Here is an 11,700-nt window from a genome sequence, read left to right as displayed (position 1 = left end):
AACCAGTCTCATTTTTTATGTGAGGGTCCTCCCAGCTGCCAGCTGAAGGGCCCTCCTTAGTTTTCCCCACAAAACACTGGTCTATAACATATTATTGGCCAAACGTTTTGGGTTTCCATGTGGCATCGAAACAGTCCGAAAAACCTATATACTTGGACCTGTCGCATGAAGCCCCAACGTATGCTTGACATATATGACGTATATGAACGTGTAGGAAAATGTCTCCGGAATAAATGGATAGCCTAGTCCATTAATACCGTTAAAAGTTGAAGATGCTGCGATAAAAACCTAATGCTACACAAAATCGTCGACGCAAATTGAACCTTTGCATTCACCATTTATGCTGTTATTGACAGCCAGTTATATCACGCGAAAGAGGATAATCTTAATATTATTTGAGGTATGGCAGCACCCAAACAAAACAATCCGAAAAATATTATGGCTTGAAAACCAAACTGTCGATTCTTAAGTGGGCCAGACTGGTAATTTTAGTACTACTAATAGTATTACTAATATTGCAATCACCTTTCAAAGCGCTCATACAATTTGTACTACTAAGTACACTGCTGTTGAAGCTTGAGTAGTACCGGTACTGCTACCACCGTGATTTTATGGCTACTAGAGGATGTTAGCAATCTCGTAAACACCGATAGGAAATTACGATCTGCATTTTTTGTACCCGTTTTTAGCGATATCGTAAGCTTTGTTAGCATTCTCGTAAACATCCCATTTACGAAACCGCACTGACTCCAACCGATGGAACTCGCAATACTAGCGCAAGATGCTCGCATTCGAATCGCGCTTCTGCTTCGCGACTCACCTGGCGACCCCGAGCGGCCGTTCCTCCCTGTAGTACGCTTCAGGTTGAGCGAGCAAAGCAACGCGTACTGCAAAGTTCACCAGAACAGAAAATCGAGAGAGTACAGCTGTACTACGCTTTCCGGACATCATCATAAACCGTAAAAGAACGAAATGCACCAGCATAGAAATCATGTGTATCTTCTTAGAGCGCCTGACGCATCCAGGTCGGTGGAGCGACCTGGAAGCCAAATATGGGGGCCGCTACCCCGGCTTAAGTAAAATATTCGCCCTTTGTTTGTCCTTATTTCTGCAACGAATCCAAACCATCTTCGTACCCTTATCTGTTATTGTTCGTTTAGGAACGTACTCGAAAAAAACGGCTCCATTAAGCGAAAACGTTATTATATTATGAAAACAAAATAAATAAGAAAAATACAATTTCGAACCTACCCGTTTGGTCTGCATTAAATACCTAGACACAGTTGTAATCAACAACTATTTCAATACCTTTAGCCTTAATTCTTTGGAGACTTGTGCTGCGTCTTCAGGGGTTGTCTACCCTTGGCGCGTCTTGGATCGTAGAGACAGCTTATGGCGGCGCATAAACAGCTTCATCCACGATGGGGACGCCGAAAACTGATCTTCAGTAAGCCCATAGTCCTCTGCCACCTCCAAACTCTTAAGTTTCATCATCGTGTGCGACACCAGCGCGCCGTTCTTTCTAAGAGAGTTGATCCACAGATCAATGTCTTCTTCAGCCTCTTTAGAGAGCACTGTTGCCGTACCACGCTCACGAAGGGTGAGGTGGCGTGAATGCCCGCTTTTGCAAGCCGATTTTATCTTCGCATCGTTACCACGCCATTTACTTATAAGTTGCTGCTATGATCGTCGCTCCTAGCCGATCAAAGTACCGTAGAAGTAGTCCAAAGCTTCACTAGGGCGTATGGCCTGCTTTTCAGTAGATGATAATCTCTTGCTTGTGGCCATACTCAACATGAACTCGGTTGTATTGTTCGCGCTTCTTTTTCGTGCCATTGATGGTGGGCCGTGCCATCCTAATTCAAGTGTGCAGGAACGAATTGGTTTCTTAAATACTTAAAATTAGCAGAGCGTTAATTTTCACCGTCTGTTTTTTTCAGATCATCCTATTGGCTAAAGAAGTCTGTCGCTTAGGACCAAGCGTCGCCTATTACTTAGACGATACGGTATGCGAGTCGGAAAGTGGCTACCCATTGAAAAAAACTCGATGTGGAAAAGTTTTCGCTGGTCGCTCTGTCAAGACCTGTGATGACGGAATAGATCACTTCTTGCTGGTCGAAATTGTCGTCTAAGACAATAATTAGTGGTCTTGCGAGGGCAGGCTTCCTTACTGATGTTCGGGAGGTCGACAAAGAAGAAGATATCGTCGAGCAACTTGACACTATTGTTACCGAATTAGAGCGCTACAAAATTGCAGAGGAAGCAATCACTTCTGACGATGTATAGGAAGCGAATGCAGCGGTGCTGAGGACGATAGCTATATTGAGGACAAGTAGTAAATAAATTTTCATTTAAAATGTTTATCGTGTGCTTAGCCATCCTCTAGTCGTCACTTTGTTTATCTTAAATCTTGGGATTTGAATAATTAACTCGTTACAATCTATGTCTGCCCATTGTCGCCAACGACTAAGACGATACGGTAACAGTATTAAGTCCTGCTCCTCGCTGAACTTCCACCGTTTTGGCTTAGACGACTTGGTAGGTTGGCTTGCAGGGGACTGCTCACAAGCTACGGGCTCCTCGCTGACATACGTGGGGCCAGGGATATCATCTATCTTGCTGGCACCGGGTAACTCATTGGATGATGAAACAAGGGTGCTAAGCACCGCGGAACTCGTGGCGACCGGAGGCGACATCGTTGTGGAGTATAAAACCAATCAATAATATGGACAATCAATTATGTTCTCGTAGCGTAAAAATTCTCTACGACTTTACTGGGGAATCCCGTATATATACGACAGCACTTTCACGAGTTTTGGTGCATAGAAACTGGCGGGCGCACGGTTTTGTTCTCGCATCGTAAGATACGAGTTTGCTAACATCCTCTATTACTATTGACCCCTGACGGCAAGGACGAGCAATGGTGGCGCGGAAGGCGTGGCGATTGAGCTACTGGCAACCCTTGGCTCGCAGAGGAACTCTCAGCAAGGTGTCAGCTGAAGGTCGTGGCTTGCAGAGGACTTGATGGCAGAATAATAAATACTTTTTTTTTAGTTTGGATGCTGCGTGGTTGCTCAAACCGCACTTTAATATTAGAAGGGAAACCTAAACCTCTGAGTTTCACGTCGCATGCGTCAACTGGCATTCCAACTAGAATAAGCCTCTTGTTACTACCAGGTATGTGCCGGTGAAGTTGGGGGAACATGCGCAAAACGTTTGAGGTCCGTTGTATACTGATACTTATATCTCTTGACCTACTTATGCTCTGATATTCCACGCTGATGTAGTCGCTGAAGAATTGATTTGAAAGGGAGGTTCACGACTGGCAAGTGGAATCTGTAAGTGTTAAATGAATAGAAAGCACGTTTTCTCAGAAACAGCATCACGAGCTATATCTCATACGCTTGTTGTCAGCTCGGTTATGCTCTAGAAGTAGTTGTTTCTGAGCTTGTGACCCAGTCTTGTTACACCATCACTTACCCCGCAGTCGAAAACATCTCTTTCTGGGTACGCTGTAAATGAAGCTTTGCATAGCCACACGCGCGCTAGATATGACTCAGTCACAACATCTCTTCACCATTTAAAGAGCTCGTTTTACTTGCATACGTTGTATTGTGCATTTCAATGCTTTTGTCCTTTTCACATAGCCTGATGCTCGATTTTATAATAAATAGAGGTCGTTTTATTAAAGCGAAGGTCTTTAAAAAGTACGAATCGATCTAACTAGACTGACTGATAAATTGAGCTACGGCAGCAATCGACCGCTCGGGATCGATCAACCACCAAATCCACATCAATATTCTGTAAATCGACCCTATTTGCCGTTTTGAAATGGTAAGTCGATCACAGATAAAACAAATCGATGCCTGCCTCTTCCCATCCCATTTTTCCGCGTGGTTTTATGCTATGACTATTCTCAATCTAGGCAAAAAAAACGGATGGGCATTCATACGTCTAGCCTTATAACCAATTATAAGTTTTAAATCGTTTAACAATGACTTATGAGAATATATGTGCCCATTGGGCACTGCCCAAATATCAATAATTTGGTATATTATTATCCTAGAAATCTCGGAGTTTAATGCTACTACTTTAAAAAAATTAAAAGACCACGCAAAACAAAATGATACTTATGAATTTAAGTACGAATCTTATTTAATTATCCGTTACAGCTAGCAATATTTTTAATCTCTTCACTGCATTCAATACGTGGTATTATAAATAATAGCTCCTCAAATAGCGCAATCTGCTACGTTATCTACTAACTTTCTATAGTTTCAATGACGCTAAAGCCTATTTTGGTTCTGCTATCGAAAGTGAGCAGATGCAAAACTTGGTCAATGCAAGAAAACTCTGGTTTCGCACATCAATGAATTTCACTTGGTTATAACTACAGTTGACAGCCAGAATTACTACTGGTCACCACCTTGGCCATCCATAACGCCAAGCTGTCCAGCTGAGCCGAATCTTCCTTGAGCACCAAAGCCTCCGGCACCCCCGGCACCTCCAGCGCCGAAGGCACCACCGCTCATTCCTCCGAAGCCACCGAGGCCACCTGCACCACCGTTGCCACCGAAACGCCCGTTAAATCCGCTCATGCCTCCGCCCATGCCTCCGCCGAATTGGCCGCCGAGTCCACCAGGCTGCCCACCGGCACCAAAACCTCCAAATTGACCACGTCTATTGCCACCAGCCCCAGCAAACCCTCCTGCACCACCGGCATTTAGACCACCAAAGCCTCCTGCACCACCGGCACCAGGGCCTGCCAATCCGCCCGCACCAGGACCAACAGGGCCGGCCCCAGCACTCATAGGACCGGCACCATTGCCGTCCGGACCAGCACCCGCATCGCCAGCACCAGGTCCACCTTGAGGAGCTCCGAGGCCGTTACCAGACACTGGTCCACCATTTGGCGTCGTTGGAGCGGGCGTTGCAGGGCCGCCGTTGCCAGGTCTGCCATTACCAGCTCCGCCGTTGCCAGCTGCACCGTTGCCAGTACCAGGGCCCATCATTCCAGCACCTGGAGCACCAGGGCCGCCAGCACCAACCATTCCACCACCGGGAGCACCGACACCGCCTGCTCCAGCCATGAACCCGTTGGTAGTCGTGCCGGCTCGACCGATAGCAGCACCGTTGCCTCCAGCTCCGAAACCGAGCTGATTGCTGGCTCCAAATCCACCACCGAGTTGTCCAAAGCCACCGCCAACGGTGTTGCCAACCTGGTGATAGCCCGCAGCACCTCACCCTAACTGACCGATACCAGCCCCACCGGCACCCATACCACCGCCAAATCCGTTGGCCCCTCCGCCCATTCCACCCATTCCGCCCATTCCACCCCCGAAGCCATTGCCGTTAGCAGTGCCGAACTGGTCACTACGACGAGTCATGAGACCGCGACGTACAGGTCCACGAGGCCCTTGAGCTAGAGCATAGCCGTTGAAAATGGCGAGTGCAGTAATAGCGAGTGCGAGTCGAGTCGTCATGATGAAGATTGTTGTTGGCTTTTGCAGTGAAAACTGGAAGAAGACTTGGGCTGAAGACGGGAATCCGAAAGTGAGAGTCCCGATGACCCACACCCAGGAAGAACAGGAAGGTCAAAGTGTCGTTCTCTATGGTCAAGAGAATCGATCCATCGGTCAATCTTACTTTGACTCTCGTTGTCATTCTTGGACCATGTGCTTAGACTGTGGGGATTGAAAGCTGGTCTTTACTATCTTCCTATTGTCATTGGCGTCTTACAGGAAGAACTGCAGTTGGCTGGCATCTTCTCGGGTGAGCTGTAGAACGTGCTCGAGTTGGTCCGAGTTGCTGCTGCAGGGTTGTTCTTAAGAATTATTATCGGGGGGGGGGGTAGTGGATTTTTACGGTAACGTTAGTGGCCTTTTACTTGTGGTACTGTACGTGTAATTCTGGAAGTATGCATTAAGACGGTCCTGAATGGACTGTGTTTTTCTGGTGTTTACTTTGAACAGGGGCTTTCCCCAGGTGCTTGGCAATTTGCTCGCGGGAAAAGCATCATCTCCAGTATCGGATACCTACATGGCGATTACAACCAGGCCTCTTAAGAAATAAGCGATCACATATATGAAATGTATAAAATATTTTCGCTTTAGGGTCTAATAGCAAAAATACCGGTTCATGTACCGTAATTTGCGGGTTAATATCGTAAAAATATCACCTGTAGACCAGCTAATATAAAAACATCACCTAATATTTTCTTCTGAGACAAAATGATATTATTAGAAATCAACTTAATATTAGTTAGTACGATTTTTTTCAAAGATTGCGTAATCTGTTTAAATCCACCAACCAGATGTCGTTAACGTTCGACTACCGGTAGCTGAAGTATGACTAATCGGCCGTGAGAGAGATGGAGTCCGGGACAATTATGAGAGTGACGACAAGGTTGGCGTCGTGTGTTGGCACTGCTGAGCGCATTAATCTAGCGTTACAGGCTGCATGTTTATTAGACGCACGACGTCGACGAGGCTATCGGTAGAGAACAAGAACAAATGCCTTTATTTCGCTCTATCGACATTAAACTACTGCAAGCGTTTGCAGTTTTCCATCTTGACCGCCTTTGTCTGTATCACAGTGAATTACTAGAGCAAATACTCGTCAGGCTTAAAGCCTACTGCTGTTCTAGAATCTGACCGAAAGAGTTCTTTTGCTAAGTGGGAACTATCATAAAAAATCATTTAATATCTAATACTTTTTTTAAATCTCCGAGTTAATATTATAATATTATGTTTACCCTTTCGCGCGCCTCTTGTATAGACTATAGTAAACAACTTGAAGTCTTTAATATGTAAAGGGGGCATTTCTCGCTCTTTAACAAACTCACGGTACTCTTTTTGAGCTATATCTTGCGATAAAATATTTAAGATAGGATGGTGATGCAATCTGCTTCTTGAATTTGACAGGATTAAAGTATTCTTAAATGGTCACGAATCGTACTGTTAATTCTATTTCGCAACATATAGTTGAACTTCCGTTAAATGGCGAATAATGCGCCTTTTAAGAGGCTGATTCCTAGTGTTCATTTGCGCTTTTGCCACGAAAGGGCAAATTAAAAACAGAATGAGCTACTATTAATATTTATAAATTTAAATAGAATTATTAGTATTTAAAATATCGTATGATATTTAGTTACCATTAGCCCGAGGCCGTAAACTTGAGTACATGGCCAAATTTAGTTGCAAAATAATTATTTTAAAACTTTGGGAAATATATTTTGTTTTTTCAGTATTTTTTTCGTCAGAATCCTCTACCCCATGAGAAATAAAAATTACACCTTTTTTTAATGTACCTAAGTAGGCATTATCTAAAAAAAGCTAGAAATTTGTTTTGATCAAGTAAAAAAATCTCACTTATTTCGGAAGGGACTACATGTATTACTCGGTCGAGCACAGTAGCTGGAATAGGACTGCTATTGTAATAGTACTACTAGTTTTTAGACTAGATTTTAGAGCTTCTAAAACAAAACGTGTGTTACTGAGAATCGTCTTCGAATGTTCGTACCGCCTTGGCATGAGCCCGCAATACGTGATATCATGTTCCACAGGAACGGAGCTTGCGGCGACCGTCTGATTCACACTTGGAACTCCAGTGATCTCATGGCTCCGCACCGCCAGGACGTCGCCACTGTCAAGGGCTCGGCCCACCGGGACGCCGATGAGGAAGCGCTACAGGCCGCACTTCAGGAATCTCTCGAGTACAGTCTGCTCTAGAAATTATGTGCAAGAAAGCTATCAAACCATGTCTAAACGGTTGTTTGAATATGCTGTATGATAGACCAGACTTTATGGCTGAAATCCTGCAGTCAGAAAGTCAGCAGCGCCGTCAGGTACATGGGCGAACGCGATTAGGTCAATTGAATTTTGGAACAAGCTCCAGCGACCAAAAACCGGAAGAAAACCAGCAAGAAGTAGACAGCGGAGACGATGACGAGCATGGCGTAGATACGGGTCGATATACTCGACTTTCTATCTCTGAAGCAACGGAGAAGCCCCCTGAATCTGTTGACGTCGATGAGGAGGAGGAGGAAGATGAAGATCCCAATGAGGATCACACGCTCCTGAACTTCGCCGACATCCTGCTCATCGACATCCTTAAGTGGCTGGACGAAGACACCATCGGAGCCTGCACATGCACATGCAAGAGATTGCTGCAGGTAGCACGGTCTGAAGTGCTCTTTGAAGCGCTCTGTCGACGTATTTTTCCCGTACAGAACCCTAGGGCTGCAGCTGCTGCTGCTCGCAACAAGTTTGGGCTGCGTCGCTTCCCGACGTGGTTCGACATGTTCCAGGACAGGCCACGTGTGCGCTACAACGGCTTCTATTGGCTCAAGGTGTCGTACTACAAGAAACCGGAGCTGAGTATGTGGTCGGAGATCGTCCCCGGCACGATCTTAAAGTGCATTTACTACCGCTACTTCTCGTTCCAACGGGACGGGACGGTGCTGTACGGCATGTTGTTCAAGGCCCCGCATGAGGTCGAATCGCACATCCGCAGCCAACGCAAGGGCGTTTACAGTGGCCGATTCTACGTCGATAAGGACGAGTTGGTCGTGACGGTGCCGACTAACTGCAACGAAGTCAACTTCCGCCTCAAGATCACGCAACGTGAGCGCGGCAAGAACGTCAAGTTGGTCCTGAAGGAACACTTCGCCAACTCGGAACCCGACGGCAGCGGATGGGTCAGCTATTACGACACAGCAGACGAGGAATTTTACTACTATCGCTCGTGGAACCTATGAATCGGCTCTGTTGCCTTTTATAAGGGATTGTCTTTGAATAGACTTAGCTTCGTGTGCACTTAAGTATGAATATTGATGAGATTAGCTTTCTGTACGATGATGATGAAAGGTGGGTGGCCTTCTATTTTGCTATAATTCCTCTAGAGCGTTGAGGGGGGGGATGACTCGGCTCTATGAATAGCGAGGAAGAATCGAGATAGATTGCTTGTTTTTCGTAAAACAACCACCCGCACAAAGGAAGAGAAGCTCAGTAAGCATGGCCCCAATTGTGGCGTTCAAGACAGCTACTGATCGTAGTAACAACTCCAAGATCAATAAGACAGAAGGCAGCAGCAGTAACAATAACGTAGGGAGCAGAAGTGACAGTCGGTCGAGTCAATCGCGCTCCAGCAGCTCCAGAGAGAAGACACGGTCATCAACACCCACCACCATTTCCAACCAGAAAACCGTGGAACTATCCAAACGTACGCCAACTCCGTCCTCAGCCAAATCGTCAACACGTGCATCTGCATCCCCAGCAACCGAAGAGAAGAAACCAGCGACTGCACATCCACTACCCTCGTCGACGTTGCACAAGCATAAGCAGGCCTCCGTTTTCACCTCTGGAAGGAAGAAATACAAGACGTAAGCCTGCATTCAAATCCTATTCATTCAATCGGCGACAGTTATATAGCTCCCATGATATGACAGGAATTTTTCCAACGCATATGACTCCGGATCGATTCCATGTCGAATCAACCACGGCAGTATCCGCAATTCTTTGCAATGGACCAAGGATCCCAACAGTAGGTTGGGCTACTAACTATATTTTTGCCAAACTACTTTATTCTTACTGAGTGGTTTTGCAGCGCTATCGTATGACCCACTGCTTATTACGTGCGTTGAGGGGTTCTTGGAAACGGAGCATCCATTTGTGTTCCTCGCTCGTGCTACGTTCCGCGAGCTTCTGAAGCTAGAAGATGCTCGTGAGAAGACGCTGCCAATTCTGGCTCAAGTGATCGTGCCGCTGCGAGGAGCACTAATGGCTAAGGATGACGACACGTTCCTCATGGGACTAGAGGCGACACGTCTGCTGTCGGATCTTGTGGAGGGTGAGATGAACAGCTTCCTCTCGAAGCTCACCCAGCAGATCCACCGCAAGCTGTTGACCAAGAAATTACGTGTCGAAGTTGAGGACACACTCGCTGTTCTCGAGAGTAATGGCGGCAGGGAGGCTCTGGCTATCATTCGGTCGAAGATCCCAACGTATGTCTCGATCCGCTAGTTGTGATCAATCGCTCTAGTGTAGCAGCATACGTAAGACATTCGAAATGCCAAGTTTGCCTTCGTAATGCTACTCGCGGGTTCCTTCTGAACTGTGGTCAAGCGTCGCATTATAAACTACATGTACTGTATTGAAAACCGAGTTTCGTGATTTATTAGAAGTGAGTCACGGACTAAGGTCAAGTGAATTATTAATTGATCACGACACTCGCCATCCATTTGACAGAAGTGAAACACTTGGTCGTCGAACAGATCGTCGAGTTGCGAGACGAAACATGACCACGGTTCGGTTATTAGATATGACAGCACCTTTCAAGAAAGACGATCTTGACATGTGGAAGTGTAATTCCAACTACCCCCCCCTCCCCCAGTGTGTCGCTGTAGCGTAAACGATGGTTGATTCTCGTGGTTAACAGTCCAGAATTACTTCAACACTTTCGTGTGTCCAGCGGAACTGTCACTTCACATTTGTGTCGCTGGCCGCTTCTGGTGAGATGAGTCCTTTAAATACTGGACTGCACAGGGTCTGACGCCACTGTGTGCTTCCAACGGCTAGGTTGGTGCTCTTGTCTCTTGTGAATGATTCTCCTCAGTATCTTTCTTGGCACGGATCGCAACCTTCCAATGAAGTCTCAGGCCACTTGTACATTTCCAAATATCATGAGGTCTGGCCCTCTATGGGCACTACGCAGCACCAGCGTGGCAGTTAACGCACATATTAACAGACACGCGTGGGTCGGTTGGCTCTTCATATACCTCACCGAGTTCAGCTTCTTTTCGACTTTTCGGTTGAGCAACCTCAGCGCTCTCGTGAAGACCTCGACGACTCCTGACGACGACACGACTCCGATACGAATCTATGGAGTGTTGCTGGGTATAGTGCAGGATTTCGTCGTGATAAGCTTCGAGGTTGTGGTACTCTCTTTATTTGACGCAGCGATCAATCACTCGTGCTGGAATGACACTGCACCGAATGGATGCATGGACTGCTTCACACGAGGTATCCCGTTTTGGTCGCGAACAAAGCTCGTGTGCAAGCGGCTCTGGCGGTTTGCCGTGATCTATTCGGTGTGCGTACTCTCCCTGGCGACTTTTGCGATGGATGTGGTGACTGTACGAAGCTACCATCACCGATACGAGCTCGGTTGGAGCTCGGACAACGAAAAGAATAATGTCATGAAGATTCAGCAGACTAGGACTGCCACCAATGTGCTGGTTGCAGCTCTGGTGACACAAGGGATCGTTGCGATTGTGATCACAGTGTGGTTTGATCTAGCACGGTGGACACCACTCGGGTTGGCAACGAAGAGGAAAGGTATCAACAGTCGAGGCCCAGGATCGCCCACAGTGGGCTTGAGACCTCCAGTAACTTACCTCGCAATGGACTCGAACGATTTCATCGATTCAGATGAGAACTTATGCTCTTTCTTCGACTCAGATATTCGCATGATACGAGGCACTCAGCGACCACAATCCCCAGCAATCCTTTCGGAGGATAGGCGCCATCTGCCGCCTTCAAACATAAAGTCTGTTGTGTTTGGCCTCGGACTCGCAATCATAACTTTCATCCTCACTCCGCTGCTTGTGCTACTAATAACAAGTAACTCGACGGATCAGCTCTCAATGGGCGTCTCGAACGAGGCTCTGGTCCCCACGCAAACCTCGAAACCCCGGAAATC

The 11,700-nt window shown here is 46.6% G+C and overlaps 4 protein-coding genes across 4 annotated transcripts; 3 read left to right on the top strand and 1 right to left on the bottom strand.

Moving 5' to 3' along the window:
* Positions 1-554: 554 nt before the first annotated feature.
* Positions 555-2,696, bottom strand: PITG_07934 (uncharacterized protein; the record flags this gene model as incomplete). Its single annotated transcript, XM_002904095.1, has 6 exons — positions 555-615; positions 821-847; positions 1,361-1,574; positions 2,084-2,128; positions 2,172-2,221; positions 2,593-2,696. 6 exons carry the CDS (start codon positions 2,694-2,696, stop codon positions 555-557), a joined length of 501 nt encoding a protein of 166 aa, XP_002904141.1.
* A 4,857-nt stretch (positions 2,697-7,553) lies between these two features.
* Positions 7,554-8,758, top strand: PITG_07933 (F-box protein, putative; the record flags this gene model as incomplete). The annotated part of the gene is made up of 2 exons (XM_002904094.1): positions 7,554-7,714; positions 7,795-8,758. The coding sequence occupies 2 exons, from the start codon at positions 7,554-7,556 to the stop codon at positions 8,756-8,758; spliced, it is 1,125 nt and encodes a 374-aa protein (XP_002904140.1).
* Positions 8,759-9,014: 256 nt separating this feature from the next.
* Positions 9,015-10,022, top strand: PITG_07932 (uncharacterized protein; the record flags this gene model as incomplete). The annotated part of the gene is made up of 3 exons (XM_002904093.1): positions 9,015-9,382; positions 9,449-9,543; positions 9,607-10,022. 3 exons carry the CDS (start codon positions 9,015-9,017, stop codon positions 10,020-10,022), a joined length of 879 nt encoding a protein of 292 aa, XP_002904139.1.
* Positions 10,023-10,681: 659 nt separating this feature from the next.
* Positions 10,682-11,252, top strand: PITG_07931 (uncharacterized protein; the record flags this gene model as incomplete). The annotated part of the gene is made up of 2 exons (XM_002904092.1): positions 10,682-11,165; positions 11,218-11,252. 2 exons carry the CDS (start codon positions 10,682-10,684, stop codon positions 11,250-11,252), a joined length of 519 nt encoding a protein of 172 aa, XP_002904138.1.
* Positions 11,253-11,700: the final 448 nt, after the last annotated feature.

This window comes from Phytophthora infestans, genomic scaffold (genome assembly GCF_000142945.1).
Source record: "Phytophthora infestans T30-4 supercont1.12 genomic scaffold, whole genome shotgun sequence".
Lineage (NCBI taxonomy): Eukaryota > Oomycota > Peronosporomycetes > Peronosporales > Peronosporaceae > Phytophthora > Phytophthora infestans.
The sequence above is the reverse complement of the archived record's forward strand: the minus strand, read 5'-3'. Positions and strand labels throughout refer to the sequence as shown.